Source organism: Notechis scutatus, chromosome 1, assembly GCF_049901735.1.
Source record: "Notechis scutatus isolate UNSWTSFEM ecotype Mainland chromosome 1, rNotScu1.2, whole genome shotgun sequence".
NCBI lineage: Eukaryota > Metazoa > Chordata > Lepidosauria > Squamata > Elapidae > Notechis > Notechis scutatus.
The window spans coordinates 200671498-200695676 of NC_142009.1; the positions used below are offsets into that span (position 1 = coordinate 200671498).

The 24179-nt window shown below is 36.5% G+C and overlaps 1 protein-coding gene across 2 annotated transcripts; it reads left to right on the forward strand.

The window, feature by feature from the left end:
* Positions 1-250: 250 nt before the first annotated feature.
* Positions 251-22764, forward strand: STAM2 (signal transducing adaptor molecule 2). 2 transcript variants are annotated; one of them, XM_026680071.2, is made up of 14 exons: positions 251-493; positions 6922-7006; positions 8524-8599; positions 8877-8972; positions 10658-10804; positions 11865-11934; positions 13915-14035; positions 15426-15520; positions 16571-16647; positions 16808-16895; positions 17092-17146; positions 17641-17791; positions 20248-20399; positions 20496-22764. In XM_026680071.2, exons 1-14 carry the CDS (start codon positions 454-456, stop codon positions 20716-20718), a joined length of 1476 nt encoding a protein of 491 aa, XP_026535856.2. In that variant the 5' UTR covers positions 251-453; the 3' UTR covers positions 20719-22764. The 2 variants fall into 2 exon arrangements, with proteins under 2 accessions (XP_026535856.2, XP_026535855.2); XM_026680070.2 differs by having other exon boundaries at positions 275-493; positions 13843-14035.
* The last annotated feature ends 1415 nt before the right edge of the window (positions 22765-24179 follow it).

Consider the following 24179-nt stretch of genomic DNA (forward strand, 5'->3'; position numbering starts at 1 on the left):
CGAGGACCCCCATATTTTTGCCTACACCCTTGCCTGTTCCTTACACCGAAGGGTCTCTATTCAGTGGGGTCCACATATACACACACCGCCGGTGCTGGCTGCCGAAATAAGAAACTATAACAGGAAACTGTTCGCGGTTTGTTCTTATCAGGAATGCCCGCATTTCGGGACTCTTCGAATCCGGCGATAGGGTCAGGCGGCTGCGAGAGACGACAGGGGAAGACAGAGAGGGCGCGCCGGGGTCCTTCGCGATGTCGGAACAGGAAGTGGAGGAGAGAAGGGGCGTGGCCGCGTCGAGGGCAGGGACTGCTGCGAAGTGAGTCGCGTCCTGAGGTGGGACGGCTGCCGAACCGGACCGCGCCAGGTTGACCCCCCCCCCCACTCCTGCCGCCTCGGGGTGTAGCCGTTAACGTTCGTGTTGCTGCTGCCGCCGCCGCCGCCGCCAACGTTGTCATGCCTCTCTTCGCCGCCAACCCCTTCGAGCAGGATGTGGGTGAGTGGAACGGGATTTTTCTGCCTGGCAGAAGAACAGCAGCAGCAGCCGCCGCATTAAAGGCTCCGGGCACGGCCTCGGGCCGGTTCTCCCCCTCCCCCTCCCCCCCCCCCTCCCGGGAGATCAGCTCTGTCGGCGTAGCCAAGCCTCGCTCGCCCCATTTCCCTCCGCCGAAGACGGGCGCGGGATGGGGAGGGGGGGGGGTCTGCTTCTCAGTCCCGTCCCAAGACTGTCCTCTCGACAAGGAGGCCGGTCGTCCTGTGAGGATCTGAGGTTGAGGCCACCTTTGCGGGAGACGAAGTGGAGCAAGAGGCCCCCGATACCTGGAGGGAATAATAGGGGGTTGTTTCCCCTCCCCTTCTTTTCCTTAAGAGCCTCCAGTGATTTTGCAAAATACTCTCCTCTGGCTCGGCAAACCTGATTCTCGTCCTCTTCGCCAGGTCAAACCTGAGAGCAAACGATTTGTCCGAGATTAAATTTAAGGGTTTAATTATAATCAGGTCTATTGTTTAAAAGGCAATCGGCTTGGGGTGGGGTGGGGGAATCCACAGGCCCACCCAATCTGTATTATTCACAGTCATATTGCCAGAACTATGGACACTTTTTAAAGTGAGGGGAAGGAAAATTCAGAAACTAAAGCCAAGTGATTTAATATCAAAAGAAGTCAACTTTTGGTTGTGTGTGTGTTGTGTGTGTGTGTGTGTATATATATATATATATATATATATATATGTGTGTGTGTGTGTATATATATATATATATATATATATATATATATATATATATATATATATATATATATATATATACACACACACACACACACACACATATATATACATATACATACACATACATACATATATATATATACATACACACACACACACATATACATACATACATACATACATACACACACACACACAAAGAGAGAGAACTAAGTACAGTGAGCTTTTTTTAATGTTAATAGAGAAGGAATGGCTGCATTTCATTAAATGATGGTTTCATAGAAAGGAATTTAATTTACATTCCCAACAACTTAACACCCTTTGGTGATTTTTTTTGGTCAGCACAGGTTTATAAGGCAGGAAATGGTCTTTAAAATATAACCATACAACTGGAATTAGGAGAGGTGGCCAGTTATGTTGACGATTCAAAGACCAGTTTTGTTTGGTAAGAATAGAAGTTAAGTTCTTAAAGGGTCTTAATTGATTGCTGTCTTGATTTCACTATATAGTGAAATCTATATAGAGCTGTTGCTTGGTTAAACCTCAAAAACAAAGATCTTTCTTCCAAAACCTAATGATACAAGATTTCCAGGTACTGAAGTTTAACTTCTTAGATTTGTTTACCCTCTTTGCTGTTTTATATCTTTATTTCAGCTTCTCTTGCTTAGTTGAATTCATGAGAACTGGATCTAAAAGTGAAATAATTCATGACTTTTCAAATTATTTAAAGCTGTGTATTACTGAGGGGGGATTAGTAAGAACAGCAGTAGAGATGACAAGACACTTTTCTTATTTGCAATAGTACAGCTGTAAGTCATCTGCATGTTGCAGGATGACATTTCTGATGGGTGAGGGAAATATCCTGTTAAAACTCAGTTGGGTTTACAATATTTTATATTTATATATATATAAGTATATAAGGCTTAATAAATTATGTGCTTGAAGATTTGAGTCTCATTTGTACTGTACATTATTGTCATGAATTTTTCAAGAAATATATTTTTTATCTCTAAAAATACTTGATCATTTTTTAAAAAATGTCATTAAAACAATTAAAGCTTTTAAAAATTGTACAAGAATGTTCAGAAAAATCAACACAAAATACTTTCAAAAATTAAAAGTCATCTTTGAGTTATCCAAAAAAGACATAACCAAGAAAACATTTTTCTTTAGAAGATACAGTAGATTGATATTTTAGTATTACAGCTGAGAAAGTTGACTTGCCAGTGTTTGCCTCTGGGGTGAATGTTCCTCATGGGAAAAGAACAGAGACACATAACTGACATATAATATTAAGTTGTAATGTGGCCTTTGGTTTAGCCTCACTGTGAAAGCCCCCAAGAAGGAGCTATTATTACAAATTACAGTGGCTGAATTTGCAAATATATTTGCATATATTTTTACCCTGCAAGAAGCCTTAAAATAATGTTTAGGTTCCTCCATTAAAAATGCATTAAAAAAATCACATACACACACATACACAAAAGCTGCACAATGAAATTCATTTCTGCCCTATCCATGTTTTTCCACAAGTAGCAAGGCGATACTGAATCCTGGCATGTAAAAAATCCCATCAGTGTGGATGCTAGCCTCGCGCTGTGTATAACATTAAAAAAATGATTAGATTTTTCAATCACAATCTCATGGAACCACTAGCGACCTCTTGCGGAATTGTAGTTGAGAAAAACTGGCTTAGAGCCTAGAATATTGAAGATTATTCTTCAATGTGTGCAGATGTTAGATTGTATAAGCATTCAAAAGAGATTTTAAATTGAGTAGCTGGGAAATTAGCTGCAATTTAATAAAAATTTACGGGCTTTATATTAAATTTCTGTCACAAGCAATTATGTTTTATGTTAGCTGAAGCTTCCGGTAACTTAACACAAGTCCCTACTCAGATTTATACACTATGACTAACCTTTTATTAATGAGAAAACATTTACTATCAGAACCATTTTTTTTCTCATGAGAACTTAAATTCTGAAAATGGTAATGTTTTCTTGATGAAAGTTGCAATCCTGTGCATGCTTCCTCAGATTTTATTGATGTAAATTGTTTAACTGCTGTTTTAATTTATGGTGACAAGATGTTTTTAATTTCAAGATGTACAAATCATATTTTTAAATATTTCATCAAGAGAGAGGATAGAGTCAAATGTTAAGCTTTTTTATATCTATAAATGTTTATAATATATTTAATTCTAGCACAATGCACATTATATATCTTTAGAAGTGTTCTTGCATGTTTTTGTTAAAATAAGTGTTTTAAAAGTAGACATTTTAATCAAAAAATCAAAGATAAAATTTACAAAGGTTCTTATAGAGATCTAGCCCCCTGCAGAAATCTACTATTATAGCATCTTTAGCAAATGACAACCCAGACTGTTTAAATACAGCACAAAGAAGGGTCTACTAAGATCTTCCTGATGTTCACCTCGAATCTTCCTTGTAATTTAAATCCACTATCGCTTGTCTTCCTGAACAGATTTGTAAAGTGCTTCCTAAATATATTTTTCTTAGTTCTTCTGTGTTGTACCCTATTGCCAAGAGGCCCTCATCTTGGAAATGTGTTCCATGATCAAACCATTCCCTATGGTACGATATGCATGCCACCTGTTTGCTTACAGTATTCTTCTCTATTTTCTTGGACCAAGGTGGAGTGAAGAAAATATCACTTGTATCCTCAGCATCATTTTCTTGAAGCTTTACCATACAGTATCTTCAAGATTGTATCATTTATTCCCATATGGATTAGTGATGAGGGATAATGGTTAGTAGACATCAAGTAGTGGGAGCCTTGTATATGTATGCTATTTTTTATATGCCATCCAGTCTTAAGGACTCTACATGGTTAAGAATATGATAAAATTACACCTGTAAAAAAAGAAAAAGAGACAAAAGTCCAAATATACATAAAGTTAAAAAGTAGAATACATAAAATGTCAACAATTGGCATAAAGAAGTAACTATGGTAAAGTTATTGTTATATTTTTAATCTGCTGTCAGTTCTCCTGGATAAACCAGACTTCCATGACTAGATGAGCTAAATCTACTTTATTGTAAGACTACATTAACACAATTTTGCAAATCTGAAAGTACAAAAGTCCCACCCCAGTTTTAATGGCTCCATCCATTAGGTTGGGTTCTTTCTAAGTTTCTTAATCTGACTATTATACCACTGAGAGCTCCTGCCTCTTTTGTCTGATTGTTTCCTGGGCAGCATTTCTTCCACATTCCTCAAGATTATTTACCCATTCCATTACCCTTGTCCTTTATATAGGTCAGCTATATATAGGTCAACTCAAGGCAGTGTACATATGTAATACTCTGTGCCTCCTATTTCCCCACAACAACAATGTTGTGAGGTGGGTTAGACTGAGAGAGTAACTGGCCCAAAGTCACTCAGCTGGCTTTGATGCCCAAGGACGCCTAAAACTCACAGCCTCTTGGTTTCTCAACCACTACCATAACCACTACACCAAACTCAATTAAAGTTCAGAAGTTCTCACAGGAAGATACCCAGGTTGCAAAACATCTGAGACAAATAATTAACTCCTTGCAGACCGATTACCTCTCCCCTCCCCAGCAGTTTCAACATATGTTAAAGAGAAGTAGAAGAAAGCAGAGCCCTTATCCACTTCATAGACTAAGGTTGTCCTTCCATCACATTTGAAACTGGCCCTTCAGGAAGGAAGGCAACTATTGCAAGATAAGGGCTCCCGCAATCGTACTAAAGTCCAATGACAGATCAAGAAGGACCATGTTGTATTTCCCAATTTCTCAATAGGTTGCGCATTAGTCATGCTTATGGGCAACCTATTGAGAAATTGGAATTTGGGTCTGTAAATCCAAATAATCCCCTTCCTTTAGGTCTCAGTGGAGCTGAGAGCTATTCTCTTTACACTTGCCCCCAGAAAGAGCTGAATTGTAGACAGATCTGAAATGTTCCAGAACAAATAAAACAGAAGTGATATAACAGCCCCCTCAAAGAAAGAAGCATTGTTTATCACTTGACTGCAACTCCCTGCCACCTCATAAGAGGCGTCTACTATTCCTCAAAGCAGGATATGATGGAAGTGACTCTAAAGAAAGCCCTCAGGGGTTCAAAGCCCTTCACAGGTTCAAAATGATCCCAGGTCACAAGACAAAAGCCCCAGTCACTTCTACTGGTACTGTCCTGTTGGATTCAAACACTCTTTCATTACAACTTGAATGTGAATCCCAGAAAGAAGCTCACACTGTATAAAACACCCTGAAGCTTGTAGTAACTCCTCCAATATAAATTGAAAAGCTCTGGAATATATTCTGAAGCTCCAAAGAAAAAGACACCTTGGCTAGCGTTTGTTTTTCATACCAAATTCTTCCATTTTCTCAGCCTGGCTTTGTTTGATTTTCTACAGGCTTCTTGGTGCTATTATCCCTCTATAAGCACTTCTGTATTTGATCAAGAATTCCTCATCTTCCCTGATAAATTGGGGAATGGACAGGTTCACTTCTGCACTTACTCACTTTTCTTCCAGGAAAGCAATCAACTTAGACCTGCTACATGTGTAGTTCTTGTCTTCTCCGGGGAGGAAAGCACACATGTCCTCAACAAGTCGTGAGAGCAATTCTCTTTGTTTATGCGTTCCTCAGATAAACAGGGAGGGAGTGGAAAAAAATCTCGTTAAGATTCTCAGTTATATTCCACAAAATAGTCATACAGAACATTTGATGAATTGTCCCTGCCATTGGCTTTTAAGAGGAACCATCCAGTGGACTTTGTCACCAAAGTTTTGTTTGCTTTCCCTATTTGCTCACTCGGTAATTTTGATATTTCTGAAATGGATATCTTCACTTGATCTTTACTAAGGAGTGAATGAAGTTCAGCACATTTGAAGGGCATTGAGTTGGGGAAAGTTGTTTTACAAAATGTGAGAATGGATTGGAGAATGGATAAATTCAGCTTGGCAAGATAAAGCTGATATAGATGAAGTTCAGTGTAAATGGACTTTGATTTTTTTACATGAGCCGCTTTTTTAGTCACCATTATAAAAAGCTCATGTGTTAACTTATTTGTTTCAGTGACTTGCTTGCTTTCAATCTACAAAATGCTACTTAAAATGAGTTGATGTAAATCTTTCTTTGCTGTTATACTTGGCCTGATAAATATATTTTGAGTTTTTTTATGCTAATACACCCCCAAATACAACTCATGTTGATAATATGAATAACTTGCTTTTTCACTTGATAGTGTACTTTATTCACAAAGTGGAAATATTGTGCTTATCTTTAATTTCCTATGTGAGAATGAATGCTGGTATATGTTCATACTTCGATCTGTCGATGCCACATAAATCAACTGTCAGATTGAGAAAAAAAATAAGACAGTTATTAAACATTTGTAGACTTCTAAGAGGTAAAATTTGAACATTTATATTTCTTCAATATGAAGAAAACATATTTTCTTTCAGACTCCAATCTGTTATAGCTTACTATTCATTTGAATGAATAGTAATGTTGGGGTTATTTTTCCACTGCACTGAAGTAAATCTGTCCAATTTTAAACATAGTCAGAATGCAAAACAACCTTGCTTGTAAATTTAGGATTCTAGCAGGATAGTGAAAGTACTTTTTGAGTTAGCAAACATTTCGGACAGAAGATGCTTGTATCCTGCCTGAAAGGCTGTTGATTTTTGTATGTTATTTTTGTCCACAGAAAAGGCTACAAATGAGTGCAACACTGTTGAAGATTGGGCAGTTATTATGGATATTTGTGACAAGGTTGGAAGCACTCCTAATGGGTAAGACCCACCAGCATCTTGAATGTCATTTTGTAAATACTCTGATTAATTTGTGCCTTCTGCCTAGATCTGTCATTTTAAGCTTATATGCATATTTATATATATGCTTACTTACAAACATTCATATACATACCAACACACATACTCCCAGACACAGAGTGATTATGCTATATTATCTTGTTTAAAAGGTTGTGGGGAGAAGTAGATCCACTTTATATCAAATCAAAATGTGTGCCTTAAAACTAGGTCACGTTAGAAGATGTCCAGAACAGAAAGTAGCTTTTGTATGTGTTATGAAGAAGGACAACCAGTCAGTCCTAAGGGGAACATAAATAAAAACAGCAAACTTTTCTGGCAGTCATTAGTTTTATTCTCAGAAACTGGTTGTTATTAATTTCCACTGTTAAGCAGTTATTTTTTTTTTTAAAAAAAAGGCTCATGAAATGCTCGAAGTTAGGCTGGACTAAAAAAAGTAAACTATGGATGGTTAAAAGACACCGGCATCTGCTTTTATTTGAATAATAAAAAAGCATTTCAAGTAGTAATTAGCATGCCAGGACTGTTTTGCTTGTAATTGTGTTTGTGTGTTGTTCTATAGGCTATTGTTGTCTAAACTAGACACATGAAACATTTCCAGGTGATTAGGCCCTTGCACATTACCTTTTATATCAACATGTAGGAAGGTGACAGGTTTGCCTCTTGTTGATTGCTGCTATAATGTCTATGTTCATATGGACCCAGTAAAAAAAATAGAACTCAGCCATTTGTGAATCCCTAGGCACATAGAACCTGTTAGTATACTCTGTACACATGCATTCAATCAGTGCTGAGACAGCACGTATGATTCTGCTGCCATTCCCTGCATTACTGTTAGCCTTTTAAGATAGGCTAGTTAAGGAAAGCTGTCCTTCTTGACAGCTACCAGCAGCAGTGTTACTCCTCCCTCCCTCTCCGCCCCTTCTAGAGTGGCAACTTTAATTTTCTTTTTTGCACTATCTTGTTTCCCCAGACTGAGCTCGTATTTTGCTGGCTGCTACACTCCTTCATCACAACCATTTCCATGACACTCTACAGTAGATATTGGAGCCACATCCAATTGTCTTGTTATAGCAGCTGTTGTGTTTTTCAAACTATTGTTTATGCCTTGGTTTATATGTGAATTTAGTTACAATTCAGTTATTGAACAAACTGATGTGGGAACCCTGACCAAATCAGAAACTGAAAAATAGCCTTAATAAACCATGATTCAAGCTGAAGCGTTGAAATACTTAAATAATTGAAAGCTACCTATTTTATCCTGGACATTTTCTCTTAGAGATAGGTCTATTGAACTGACTGTGGCTTGCTTTGCAGGATATGATTGGGTTTTGAGGTTGAAGTATTAGAAGTGGATCTTTTGTGTCACTAATAATAAAATGATGCCCCAAAGCTCTTTCTTCATTGTCTTCTTTCTGGGACTTTTTGTTCTCTTTTAAGTTACTAAAATAAGAGACTGACACAGATATTATTTTATCTAGAGCAAAAGACTGCCTCAAAGCCATTTTAAAGAGAGTAAATCATAAAGTACCCCATGTTGCACTGCAGGCACTAACTGTAAGTATGCACTTAATTTATTCAAGGGTGAAACTTCTCATGTTCTTAATAAAACAATCCTTGTGAACTTTAAAAAAAAATAAACTATTGATATTGATGACTAAAATAATATTTATCTTATTTATTTCTCTGTATTACTGGCCTGTTTTTTTCCTATCCAGCTCTAGTGGAGAGGGATTGAATAGGATTAATATCTTTATCAATTGTTTATATGGGCAGCTTTTTGCAATTTATTGTGAATTGTCTCATTTATTCAATTCTATTTTCATTTTATTAGCTGTTGGGAGCCTGTGTATCAAATTGTGGAAAAATTTTTCACTTAGAAATCTGCTCACGTGACTTTGCCAGTGAAGTGCGTGTCATAATAAACAAGGTGAGGTTTTTAGATGTGTCATATTTATAGAAAATAAATAAAAAAGTGTATTGATTGTTTCACTGCACTTATGTTTTGCATTTCTAATATTAACTTAGAATATAGAAATGAAATAAAGAAACAATATGGTGTTGATATAGAGAAGGTAAAGCTGTACAAAATTATGGTGTTATACTCAGAAGATTTGCTTTAATCATGACTACTACAAAGAACATTTAATTTTTGCAATATCTGAACTGACAGCTTCCGCAGAGGAACAACAGATTGCAAAGAGAGGTTGAATATTCTCCTATGCTGTGTTACAGTTAAAACAGCAGGAACATGTCATAATTGTTTGAACAGTGAATTATGAAAGTGACGCAGATACATCATCCGTGTTTAGGATAGTACTGTCAATGGGGAAAGTCGGATTCCCTTATGAGCCACAAAGTTTATTTAATTGTAGTGATTTACTTAATACCATGGTGAGAAAGGTTGTAAAATCAGGCATGGCTCACTTTACTGCCTTGCTTAGCAATGGAAAAAAAGTCAAAGAACAGCTGTAGATAAAAACAGAACCCAGAGTCACTTAGTGAGTTGGGAAGAGATTGTGGACTGTTTAGAGACAGTATTGTTTTGACAACATTTAGACTGCAGAAGGTCAGCCAAAAAGATAGGGATAAGCAGGGTAATGCGGGGTCTCAATCTGCACCCACTAAGGTTTGTTGGCTGTTTCAAGAATCGTACACAGGTGTTGGAACTAAACAATTGGTTAGATCCAGAGCTACTCACATCACTCCTTGTCCTCAAATATAGCATGCCTTATGGTGTCACTTGGGAGATTGTGGAGTTGCTATGACCTGAAGGGGCTTCCCAGAAACCTGCAGCCTCTCAATTCCTTCCTCTCCAATTAGTTCTTTCTAGAGACTTACTGCTGATAAGTCAGTATGGCCATGTGGGGGATGTGGCTTATATTAACAGCTGAATTGTATTAGCTGTAAAAAAGACTCTGCTAGAGAAATGTCAAGTCATTGTTTGGGTCCAGATTGCTGAAAAGAGGAAGGAGAATTTTTTTTTTTTTTTTTTTAAAAACTATTTGTGCTGAAGCATGAGGTTACCCAGTTCATGCATCTGAACTGAGAACAGGTAGGAACAATCTCTTCCTGGAGCCAACCTGAGATAGACTGGCTATTTCTGGAGCCTAGGAACTGGCTGCCAAGTTGGTGGGCAGTTCCTTTATATAGGCCTACCAAGAGCTTTATTTATTTCTGTATTCATATTTACGTCCTGCCTTTTCTTCAAGAGCTCTGGGCAGCATACATAGGAGCTTCTTCCAATATTTTCCCACAACATTAATTTTATGGGGCAAGTTGGGCAAAAAGAGAGCAAAGGGACCAGATCCATTTTCCTGTGGCTGAGGATGGACTTGAACATGGGCCTCTCTAATGCTAGTTCAACTCTTTAATCACTACATTACATTAGCTCTCATTGGTTTTTATATTGTGAAGCTAAGTCTTTTAATCTCTGTGTTAAAATACATGTCATCATAACAATGGTCAGCTATCTCTAATATCATTTTTTAAAAAATTTTCTGTTAAACATGTCAGATTGTAGGTTTTCTTTGGACAATCAACTTTTTTGGCAGTTTGTTTTGTCAATTATTTGAAGCTAATTTTGCTTCCGCCTATTGTGCTTTCCTTTTTTAGGCACACCCTAAAGTATGTGACAAATTAAAAGCTTTAATGGTAGAATGGTCAGAAGAATTTCAGAAGGACCCCCAGTTCAGCTTAATATCAGCCACCATTAAATCTCTTAAGGAAGAAGGGGTTGTGTTTCCTACAGCTGGGACACAGGTAAGAGGTTAGAATTCATTTATGCCTACAAAAGTTTGGGCTTTTAGTGCTAACAGGAGAATGACTGAATTTAACTTTTGAATGTGACCTCTATCCACATTCAGTTATCCACATTTTAATGGCATCCACCAATACAATTTTTTCCACAAGCACTTCCCACACAGGTACAACAGAGCTGAGAGATGCTCTGTGGTGCACAGGGCAAATGGGCCTTGGGATGAGTAGACGCTCATAATACATTGTTATTCCTACTATATAATATACACAATATGTATGTAAGATTATTTGCTTCATAAACACTTTTAACATTGATTGGAGTCTTTGCAGAGTTGGATTATACTCTGTGTTGAAGTGAGAATGATTACTATAGAATATTAACCCTGCTTTTGAAAATGTGCAGAAACAGTTTTCAGATCTAAAATGCAGTTGTATCAAATGAAGCACTAAAATGCTTATAATATTTGTGTTGCTTAGACAAGGAAGTGTTCTGTACCAAATCCAAATGTATAAGAGCAGATATACCACAGCTTTAAAAACAAGGACATATGGTTTATCCATATTTGGGTTGTTTGAATGGACCTGGCAAGTATCCACAGCCATTTGCTGTGAGAAAATGACTTAATCTAATAGGCAGCAGTCTTTCTCCAGGACCAGCTCAGCCTGTTACTCGATTTGTTTTTGTTTCATGACCAGCTCAAGGTTGACTCAGCCTTTCATCCTTCTGAGGTTGGTAAAATGAGGATCCAGATTGTTGTGGGCAATATGCTGACGTTTTAAACTGGTCAGAGCGTGCTGTAAAATACTATGGAGTGATAGATAAGTCTTAAGTGCTATTGCTATTATTATTAATAGTCAATATGTGACTTTGGTTCACTCCCAAAAATGATAACTTCTCTAAGCACCTGTTGGGTATGATTCCTATGTTTTCTGACTTTCAACAATTAAAAAATACTTAGCACAAAGTAAGCTAAAATAATAGCAGTATTGTTTTCAAAGTGCAGGCAAATATAGAACTTTTCCCACTTGAAGTAGCATGTTTATATTGCAAGTATATTTACAGAGTCCCTCAGCTGCTGCCAAGAATGGTGCATCATCAGGCAAAAACAAAGAAGAAGAAGATATAGCTAAAGGTAAAACTTTAGTCATCAGTTCTTGAGTGATAACAATATTTTACATGTTTCTAAGTTTGTACTTGGGAACATGCTTGATGGTTAAAATGTGTGACATTTTCAGCTGAATACAAATTCAACTTGAATCTTTGCTATATGGCCAGTAATAGCAAAGGAAAGTTTGAACAATTGTATTTTTTTAAACTTTGTGAAGGAAGCAAGGAAGCTATAAAGGAAACAGATGTATATCTCAGCAAATGCATTTTTAAAATGCTTTTGATCTGCTTGGAATTCTAAGGATGTTTGCCATTTCTTAAAACAATTTTCCAAAAGTATTACCATTTTATATTACAACTTGCCAGTTTCTGATTCTGCTATTTTTAAATATTTTGCACATGTTTGGAGTTATTAGATGCTCATAACCCTAGCTAACAAATAATAAGTATAATTATTTGAGTTGGATTTGATTTCACTTACACAATATAAATTGTATATGGATTTCCTCAAACCCGTTTTTTAAGAATTTTTGGCTTACGCTTTGTGTATTGATTGAGTTTCTTCTTGTTGCCTGGTTTTGAATCTTTTCATCTTTTTGGTTTGTTCACAATTCATAAGCTAGAAACTCTCATCACAGAAAATTTCAGTCATATTGACCCTATTAATTAGAGGCATTAATGCTCTAAGAACTATGTGTGACTTAATCATGCTTTTAATAGCTGTGTGTGACTCTGGTCACAGAATTCACACCAACATGATGACACTTAAATCAGTCAGACTGCCATGGCAATTTTGTTCAAATCCTGCTTTTGGAAGAATGTCCATATATATTTGGATGGGACCATATAATAAACAGGTTCAGTCAATCTCTAAGCAGTTTACAGGATATAGTTAACCTATGCCTTATTTAATAGTTACTATATGAACGTCTGTATTTTTCTACAGTACTTTAAGGTGGTGAATTTGTATATAAAATTATAACTACTTGTTATACTTATATACAAGGCTGCAACCTGTTTTGTCTTCCTCCTCCTAGTTATACTGTAACACTTCCTGCCTCGACAACTTCAATTTTCAATCTATAATAGTGGTGATAACTGTGAAGCATTTTGAGAAATTAGCATCTTGTTTCCCACAGTCAACAGAGCTTGGATGTACTGAGTGGCTAGATTCAGTCATCATGCTAAGTTTAACTGGTTTATTGAGTAAAAGACATGGCTGTATTCACATAGCTTGCTAAACTAAAACTAAGAAAACTGCATGACAGCTTTCTTAGGTTTTTTGGAGCATGTTTACAAGTAGAGTTTTTGGAATGTCCCAATTATTTTCTAATCTCAGCATTGGGATGTACCTCCATTCACAGATCAATTCATCCAGAATTGGCTATATGTACTGATAGTCCTCCAGTTACGACCACAATTGAGTCCAAAATGTATGTTTCTAAGTGAAACATTTGTTAACTTTCCCCCATTTTAGATCTTTCTTGCCACAGTTGTTAAGTGAATCATTACGGTTGTTAAGTTACTAATGTGATTGTTAAGTGAATCTGGCTTCCCCATTGACTTTGCTTGCCAGAAAGTCGATCACATGACCTTGGGGAACTGCAACTGTCATAAATATGAGCCTGTTGCCAAGCATCTGAATTTTGATCACATGACCATGGGGATGCTGCAACAGTCGTGTGAAAAGCAGTCATAAGTCACATTGTCAATGTTGTAACTTTGAACAGTCACTAAATGAACTGTTATAAGTCGAGGACTACTTGTACAAAGTTCTGAATGAGCATCTTTGTATATTTTTGATGCCCGAAGCTAAAATCAAATGAAAAGACACTTGAAACATTTTAGAGAGCTTTGTGCTACATCATGCCATGCAAGTAATTCACATAATTTTAACTGGCATAAAATGTGCTTCTGTTCTTCAAATTTGTAGCTATTGAATTATCTTTGCAAGAACAGAAGCAGCAGCAGCAAACCGAGACAAAATCTTTATACCCATCTGTAGACGTTCAGCATAGCCATCAAAAGCTCTCAAGAAAAGTGCGAGCCTTGTATGATTTTGAGGCAGTCGAGGATAATGAACTTACCTTTAAGAGTGGCGATATTATTGTTGTTTTGGATGACAGGTATGTTTGTATTTTTATTATTTGTATTCAGATGGGGATTTATTGCAGTTAAATATGTCTTTTAATATGCTACCTGCACTTTGAACAACTGCCTCAGTGATTATTTCCAAACTTTTCTATGAACAAGGTTGATTCAGTTCAATAAACTACAATTTATTTACTATTCAGAAAATTTCCATAGCCATCATTTTCAGTAAAAATGCACTCTCCTTATTTGAGTATAAATTCAGTGCAGATTCTTCAGCACTCAGATGTGGCTTCATTGTTAGTTAGGCTATACCATATAAAATTATTTTGTTAGGCCTTTTTTTCCAGAATAACTTTTACGGAAAAATAGAATAATGATCTTAGAGCCAACCTGATGACAATCAAGTTGATATATATTTGTAAAGTTATTAGAGACCGAAGACATTGCAATTTAATTATTGTTTATGGCTGCTTGGAGAATATTTTGCCAGAGGTTCTGAAAGAACAATTATCAACAGCTTTTCCAATTATATTACTCCACCAGCTCACATTCCCTATTAATTGAACTTTTTGCCTTTGAACTTTTAGAGAGAGGTTACTATCCTGATTTTTAACTTATTTTAACTATTAGCAAATAGAATAGAAAGTATGCTGATCAGTATATCCTTGAGCATTATTTTTATGAAATTTTTTATTAAAATGAAAATCCAGCTTAAATTTTAGTCTTTAAAAATGATTATTTTTTAATTTGCCTTGTCTGTAAAAAGTTATCATTTTTTTAAAAAGGGTATAGGAACCACTCTTGTTCATGTATAGCTGGTACTGTTTGTGCATTTAAATCATGACCTACACCTTGTAATAAAGTTAAAAGGCCCAAGATTAAAAACTATTGTAATTGCTATAACTCTATCCCACTTCCAAAGTCTATTTAGAAAATTATTGCCCTTAATTGTTTTGGATGAATTGGGTCTTTCTGAGCCAGATGAAGTTTCAAAGAGAAAAAAATAGGCATTGCTAAGAGCTGTTTCTCATTAGTTTGTATTTCCTAATGGATAGCTTCTCATCGACATCTTTATAGCCATAACTTTCCCCACCCTTGTGTCCTCTAGATGAATTGGAATTATAACTCTCAGAATCCTTGGAATTACAGTCCCAGCATATATTGAATACATTAAATTGAGAAGATGACATGCATCCTTTTTTTAATCTTGTAAAAATGAAATGACAGCCATTTTGGTGAAGTGGTGAAGTAGTGACGCACTAGGCTAGAAACCAGTAGACTGTGCATTTTAGTTCCACCTTAAGCACAAAGGCAGCCGGGTGATCGATGATTTTATGCTGGGGGTGGAAGAACAAAAATCTTAACATCAGGTTTTAATTTTCATATGTGTGTTAAAATATCCTTTTTTTTTAAATTGTGCAGTGATGCCAATTGGTGGAAAGGAGAACATCACAGAGGAATAGGATTATTCCCTTCTAACTTTGTGACCCCTAATTTAAATGATGAGCCTGAGACAGGTAAATTTAACAGAAATTTGATTTTCAGAACACTTCAGGTATCATATATGTAATATCATCCCATTCTTGTTCAGGAAACTACTAAAAAACCTGAATGATTTGTCCAAAGCTGCTAAGAATGCTGGATGGTTTTCTGCCTTGTAATGCCCACTCCTGTTCTAATTGTTAACTCACTGTTACTTAATGTTCAATAATCAGAAGGTCTTGCACTTGCTGAGAAGTAATTTGTCTCATGTCTGTTAATGGTGTATTGTTCTGGAGCTGCATATGGAGATGATACAAATTGTATTCATGAAGAAAGTTTATTCTTAAATGTCATGTTCATGATCTAGTGTTTTTACTGTTGCCAGACAAAAGTATTCTAATATCATGAGTCAGACACTGCTATAATCATGATTTGAAGAGTAATTTGCTCTGAATTATGCATTTAGATACAAAGTGCTTTTATATTTTAGAAGAAATATTTTGAAATCACACAAACAGAATTTAAAACTTATTTTCTCTGTGTTTATATATTCTTCACCAGGGATTTCCAGCCATTTGGGTTAATGAAAAATATCCCAAACTACCAAAACATGTATTGAATATCCATGGATTGATTAGGTTATTAAGCCAAACATCTCAAGCATCTGGGTTATTAAACTATGAAATGCCTTCCAGCCTTTATATGATCTTTATCCTGATATTTATTTCAGTCTCTAACTTTACCCTGTGTTGCATAATATATGCCACCCAAAAGTGTTTTTTTGCCTCTGCATACCGTAGGGTTTCTTGCCACACACTACTTTACAAAGATACCCAAACTAGATTAAAAACATTTAAACAAGTACTGAACATGATCCCTTCTGTATTAGCTGTCTTAACTAAAAAGCTCAATTTCCAAAGTTTGCTCTTCTTGCTGTTTGTTTGTATACAGTAATCTAAGTTGTTAATAATCCGAGTTGTTAGGTCTGTCTTCGAATCTGAACATGGGTTATATTGACAAAAATTGATTGTATGCTGAGAAGCTAGATTTGGAGGAAGACTAACGTTGTCATGGTCTTTACGCAGTGCCTATAGACAAGGATGCTTCTGAAGACACTACTGAAATTACAAAACCTGAGCCAGAGCCAGTGTACATAGATGAGGTATGCCTTGGCTTTCCACCAGCATAATACATTTTAGGCAGCTTTTTCTTTGAAGAAGCTACCATGTCCCCTTGCCACAAAATGAAGTTGGTACTGGGTTTTGAGAATTTGAACTCACAATTTGAATATCTTTCTAAATATATATTTCTCCATCTTCCAGAATAAGATGGATAAGACACTGCAGTTACTTCAGAGCATAGATCCAACAGATCCTAAATCTGATTCTCCTGAACTTCTGGATTTAGAAGGTATCACTACTGCTAAATATGATTTTTTTTTAAATTGTAATTCAGAGCTATTGTCATTTTCATGTTTTTCATTTGAAAGGCAGGTGAAATTCTCTTTTCTTTTTGCATGCTAGGCCGATTATCATTCACCTGATTGCATTCACCTTTTATTTATGAACAATTAACTGATCAGATGTTTGTATTTTACTGTTCATAGATGTCTGTCAACAGATGAGTCCCATGATAGATGAAAAGCTAGAAGAAATTGATAGGTAAGGCAGTTCTGTAATGCTTACAAGTAAAAAAAAATGCAATTTATATTTAAATAGTACAGTGTATGAGCAAAAAATAAGATGGGTCATCAAACAGCTTCAAAAATTCAGATATCCTACCTAGTGTAATAATTGTGAAAACTAAGCCCAAAGGACTAAGTGTAGTATGTCATATGCAAACTGGCATGTGACATATTTAGGAGTTAATAATTTATTTCCAAGAACCTTTCCTGTCTAGGCTGAAGTTTTACTGGGGGTGCTTGATGCTCTCTGAGTTTGGTTGTTTTCTTGCTGATGTTTCATTCATTGCATCATCATGCTAGCACTTGGGTAATGAAATGTCAGCAAGAGAACAGCCAAGCTCAGAGAGTACCGAGAATTCCTCATTTGACACCTGAGCTGCAAATATTCTTCCTTATGAATTTTTTTTTTACTCAAATTAAGCAAAACCAATTGACCAGTGATAACTGAAACTGCTTCATTCACTCGAATAGGAAACATTCAGAATTGTCCGAACTAAATGTGAAAGTGATGGAAGCTTTGGAACTCTACAATAAATTAATGAATGAAGCTCCTATGTATTCTACATACTCAAAGATACAAACGGCACAGTATGCACCCACGGCAGCCAATGTTCCAGTGCAGGTGGGTATCTTATTTTTACTACCACTTTCTAGAAGGATTCCCTTCACATACAGTATAATGGTTGCTGCCGTGCGCACAAGAACAGATCACTGCAATATGAAGGACTTGAATTTCCACAAAGACTTTAAATGTCTACTGCAGAACGTGTCAGCATATGCTTAAACAGATGTAGATCCTACTTCTTAGAATCAATGAGTGTCAAGCAGTGTTGCAATTGCAGCTTTTCCATGAACCTTCAATGCAAAGAATTCTGTTTGTTGAAAGCAGCATTTCATGATATTTGTCAGTTCTGTCTTCTCCAGAACCCTTCAAAACAGTTCTCATAAAAAGAAGGTATTGCAAAACCTTGTATGCAGTGGGGGTTTTGTGAGTCTCAGTTAGGATTTAATTAAACATGTCTCCATCCAAACTTAATAAATGAGTGAACAGAGCTGCTTTTCCAGTATGACTCAGATGGCATATGTAAGACTTGCTGGGATAATGGGCAAAATATTGGGCACTATCCTCCCAAACACTCGATCTCCTTCATAAATGACATCTCCACATTCATATATCAGTGCACTTTGAGTTGCTTTATGGACTTTCAGTGAGACTGTAATTGAGAGTTGTTCCTGTGCTGAGTTAACATATCTCACAATTTGACATGCACCACTTCTCTGAATCTACATCCCCCTTTGATTTATTTAATTTGTGTTTTTCGTAAAAGAATTGCTGGGGGATGGAGTTTGAGGGAAGAAAAGTTAGAAGCGCAATTAAACGAACAAGTGGTTGCGTATTTTAGATGGATTTTACATAATACAGTATGAAAAGAATAGTTACTATGGTAACTGCCACATCAAAGATAGTGCATTCATCTGTTATATTTTCCATGAGCTCTTTGAAATGATTGACAGTATTTAGGATGTGAGGGGAAATAATGAGCATTAGATGAATATCTAATATTCTCTCACTTCAAGGTAATATTGTATTCAGTTGAAGACTAAAGAACAATAAGGGAACATCTACATTTAAAGGAGCAAATATTTTTATAATATTTAATCTCGACTTACACACCGTTTAATCCAAAAAAAAAAAAAACATTTTCTGTAAAAATGCTTTCTATATTACTTCAGTATTTTCTTCTTTCTACATTCATTCATTTAAACAGTTTTAAGACTATGTTTAGAAAAAAATCTCTTAAAGCAGAATATAGCATTTAAAGCCACAGTATATGATATAAATAACATTTTATTAAGACCTTATAAACATAATAAAAACACTCATTGCTAATAAATCAAGCATTTATTTAACTGTTATAAATTCTGGACTGATAAAAGATATTTTTTGCGAAAACAGCTATATAATCTGGACCATATGAGATTATCTTCATTTAGGGTGAAAATATGCTCACATTTTCTTCATAAAATGATAGGCCCAAAGTCCTCTTTTTAGGACTATCGGATTTAGTACATTTTTTAAATGAAGCACTCTAATTTATATAACATTTATGTCATTCTAATACATTTTGGAAAACATACATAATTTTCTTGCCATCCATGTTGTTCTGATAATCCTGTGACATTGGTCTGAGATACAAAAATTGCCCTATGCTTATTTTATAAGCTTTAATAATGTCCTGATGTAAACTTATTACTTCCAGTATAGCAGAAATATAAAGCAAGCTGCTTGAAATCTGTTGTAATGGACAATGGCGTTTCTTCTTGGGCTAAAATCATATTCAATCTTATCTGGCATATTGAAGGTTGCATTAGAAGTGAGCAGAGTTTGAGCAAGAAGAAACTAGCATCACTTAATGTTCTCAACCGAGTTACCCTTTTCATTACTTAATTTCCAAAGTGGGTATGGGTACATGCATGCTACAGCTAGGTAAATCTGATAAGCCCTTGATAAAGATAGTAGCCACAAAACAACCAGAACAAAGCTTCAGTTGTATTAAATAAGAATACAAAAGCTATAGTGACATTAAAATAGTGAAAAGCAGGATGCAGTGATCTGTTTGCAAATTTGCTTCAGGCCACCATAGCTCAGTGGAAAGTAAGAAAAGGTAGGGTCCTTTACAGTGCACCAACTCGTGTGCCACAAGCATGACCCTGTCACCCCACCCTCCAGCATCTGTTTTGAGTAATCATTTTCTTAAACCCCTGCAGATGATTCTTGCAAGCTCTGAAGGTTCATGGATTCATTCAGTGATAAAACTATTTCACTTCACGTTCAAAGTTCTTTCCCCTCTCCCCATCTCTTCCATGTACAAATCAGTTTCAGAAAGTCATCATCTGTCTGTACCTAGCAAGATTTGAAAGATTATTTTGGTAATAAAAAAATAGGCTCCGTCCGCATGATACTGGTGTACTTTTTAGGTTCTTGTATTAATGACTACTGGAAGAGTTACTGCTCCTTCCTTTTTAGAACTATCCTTGTGCTTCAGAAGGTCAGTTCTGTTTCTGTTCCTTTTGCAGTCATATCCCATCCATCCTCACAGTGGGAATTATGTGGTCCATGGTATGCCTCAAAGCTACAATCCAGGAAACGATCAGATTGGTCCACTGAGGTCTTTGCCTCCAACCGTGAATTCCTCAGTATCATCTCAGCCCGCTCCGACCTACATGAGGTAACCCACTAGCAAGTTTTATCTAATCAGCTTTATCCCCACCTCTCCATTATACTTGTGTGGTTTGCTGAGCCTAATGTCTTTATTGTATTTCAGCCCTGGTCTAGATTCTGTGTCAGGTTCTACTTACATGAACCAGAATTCTTGCCTCCCGCCCGCTGGTCCCGTTTCTTATGCCCAGCCGATGGGCATGCCGGTGGATATGCTAGCCTACCAGAACACTGCATCCAGTTTGCCTCAAGGTCTGTGCTATCCAGCAGTTCCCACTCATTCACTTCCACAGCAGCAAACAAATTATCACCAGCAGCCTCTCCTGTGAAAATGCAGAGTTGGAACCTGGGAACCATTTTGGATGTTGCTGACCCGTAATCTTTTAAATTGTCCTTCCATTGATTTAAAAAGATACTTCTGCTGAAGGGAACAGACAACTAAGCAATTTCAAAGTAAATGTTAATTCAGGCTTAACTGTTTTTCTGCATAGCTGTTTAAACTAGGTGAGCTGCGGTTGTGTTTTTTAAAAAAAAGCTTTCCAATCCTGACTTCTGTAATATTCTGTGTGTGTCTCCTCGCTATTTATAAAAATGCTACTTCAATTTTTCCCTTGTAAGAGAAGCTTGGAAACAAAGCTGATATATGCAACTCCCCCTGTTTGTTCTTTCGAGACTTTGGGAACATGGTAATTGTTTTTTAATGGAAGCCTTACATTTGAAGTGCTTTCTTTGAAACTCAGTTTGATTAGTTAGTTTGGATTTTGGTTTACACCCTTTTGAGATCATAATCTTAACAAGATTGCCTTTTGAGATTATACAATAGAGTCGTTATGAACCTGAGAGGATAACTTACACACACACACACACACACACACACACACACACCCCACAACGTCAGAGAAGTTAATATTCTCTATCTGAAGATGGAGAATTTAAAGAGTGCATTTGTAACTTCATAGATTTCCTAACACAAATGGACCTGATCAAATCTGGATCAGTCTTTTCTCTCTGTTCTCATTCCCTGGCATTACTGAATGTTTACCTATATGAAGGAGAAGCTGATAATTATGCTGTACTGTAGTCACAGCAAGGATTTATGTGCAGAGTTTTTTTAACCTTAACTGGTAAAATGCGCATTGTGTAAGGGAGTGCAAAAAGGGATATGGCAATGTATTTTTCTATTGTTGAGAGGTCATAAAGAGTTCCTGTCCAGGTTTTTAAAAAGAAAAATTTTCTGTTCTGAATACTTGCTCATTTCTTGCTACTCATGGATTTTATCCTATTAATAACAGGATTATTCTAAGGGAGGGAAAATAGATCTTGCATACACTATAGTTGGAAATGGGAATGGACACATTATTAAAATAAGTTGAAATGTATAAGTCAATGCAAGGAAATTATTGGCATTTTATACTATGCTCTAAAGAGTTGTTCTGCAGTATCTGATGCCTGTTGTATCTATCCTCAAATGAGCTCCATTTTTCACTTCCAATATTGGTGCTAAGTAAGCTATTTAAATTTCTGGTAATACAGTGGTCTAGACCACAGTGTCTTTGAGAAGGCGGTTTCAGAAAAATGTTGTTCATCTCTTTCTATCAACAAGAACACTTGTGTTTTCCTTTTGGGTGTTGGTTTCATTTTAAACTTCTCAAAAATGTTTTAATTTTAAAGGCTGCTTTTTAAAATCCTGATTTAGAACCAAGTCAGGGTTTTCTCATTCAGCTCCAACATTTTATAAACAAAATGAGGATTTTGAATAGTGCATTGCTCTTCCACGTTGATACATTATTAGATGGTCCATTTATATTGATCACAATCTTTGATACTACTTTAAGCGGTACCCAATATCTGACTGTGATGTTGAGTTGAAACAGTCTTTTTTCACTGCATTTTGTCCTTTATATATAATGTATAAATAATAAATGTGTATATATATCCACTGGTCTGAGATTTTATACACAGCTATATATACTAATTCTCTCAAATCACTGAAGTTTTATAGGTAGCTGCATTTGGCTCTATTGTTAATTGGTGTATCTTAAAATGCATTTATGCAGGCTGTAAATATGTATAAATTCTGATGTTCAATTGGTGTATTTAATGTTTCGGTGTCAGTAGGGATCATGTTTCTTCCCTTTTCTAAACTAAAATATTTATTGTTAAGGCATGATTATAATGATGCTACCAAAGGAATTAACAACGTATTTCCATAGTTAGGGCCCAGACTTTCATTTGCATCAGTGAGTATGTAGCCATTGATTTGAATGGAATTTCAACTATTCTGCAGACGTATACCTATTTTTATATTAAGAGTAAACAAGACTTGCTTTGCTTGACATACATTAACTGAATAAATAGAAATTCTTTACAGTTCATAATGAGTGTTTTGTAATTTGTTTTGTGGGCGTTCAATTAAGGTTCAATTTATGTTTAGAAATAATTTGCTATCTTAAATTTGCATTTGAAAAGTTGCCCAAGATAATTGTCCAAGCTATATCACCATACGTTTCAATTTTTTTCCCTTCAGAGATTCATTCTTAAATAGCCTTGTGGTTTCAAAAACTATGGAGTCCAAATATTTTCATATTTCCATTTGCCATGCCCCACTCCCTTTTAGAGTTGCAAGATTTTAAAATATCCCTTATTACAGCGATCCCCAACCTTTTGGGCACCAGGGACCGGTTTGGTGGAAAGAGGTTTATCTGCAGACTGGAGGGGGCGTGGTTTTGCATGTTGCCTGCTTCCTGTGGATGGGGCTTCGCTTGTTTGCTGGACTGGTTTCTGGCATGCCACAGACCGGTGCCGGTCTATGGATGGGGGTTGGGGACCCCTGCCTTATTACTTTCGTGCTGACTTGGTTTTCCAGAAAATAAAAGAGTCTCAAAGTGCAATACTTCTTTTATTATGTATCAGTGCTGCTCCGTAATCGATTTAAAGGGAACCGGTGGTGGAATTACATCCTCCCCCCCTCCAACTTCATACAAGCCCTTCATTGCTATTGCTTATTAGATTGGGGAGACATGCAGGTTGAGTGCAAGGAGGAAAGCAGAAGGATCCCAGAATTACATAGAATCATAGGGCTGGAAGCGATGTTGGAGGTCTCCTAGCCCAACCTCCCACCCCCACCAAGCCGGGAGATGTTATATTATCTAGGACAAGTAGATATCCAATCATTTTTTGAAGCACTGGGGCACCTCCAACTCTGGGAGGCCAACTCTTCCATTGATGAATTGATTGCTGTCAGGAAGTTTCTCCTTAGTTCCAGGTTGGATCTCGCTTTATCGAGTGTCCGCCCATTGCTTCTTGTCCTGCCCTTAGTTGCTTTAAAGAATAAGTTGACCCTCTCGGTGACTGTCCCTTAAATACCAGAAGGCAATTGTCATGCCACCCCTATTTGTTGGACTAGACATCCTTAATTTCCTTAACCATTCCTCATATGATTTTTCTGTTCTTCCTTGCATTTTTCCCCCCAGAGTTTCAGCATCTTTTTGGCATTGTGGTGACCTAGACTGAACACAGTGTCCCAAGCGTGGCCTCTCTAGCACCACGCTTAGTAGGTTGTGTTTTTGTAAAAGGTATTGTTAATGTAATGCCTGAATATAACCCATAATTTCTCAAAAATGTGCCAGGATATCAGGAAGTTGTTTATTTGTTTGCTTTTGTAATAAACTTATGTAGAAAACTTATGTAACTCCTCACGACACTGAATTAAATTTACTTTGAAATTGCATTTTAAGTGGTGGGAAAAAAAGGGATTCTACTACAGAAAGTTGGGATCAGTGAAATGCAT

Coding starts and splice junctions, on each gene's coding strand:
- STAM2 (XM_026680070.2), top strand. CDS start 454: ATGCCTCTCTTCGCCGCCAACCCCTTCGAGCAGGATGTGG. Junction 14,036..15,425: donor ATTGTTGTTTTGGATGACAG/GTATGTTTGTAT, acceptor TAAATTGTGCAG/TGATGCCAATTGGTGGAAAG. Junction 16,896..17,091: donor TGAACTTCTGGATTTAGAAG/GTATCACTACTG, acceptor TACTGTTCATAG/ATGTCTGTCAACAGATGAGT.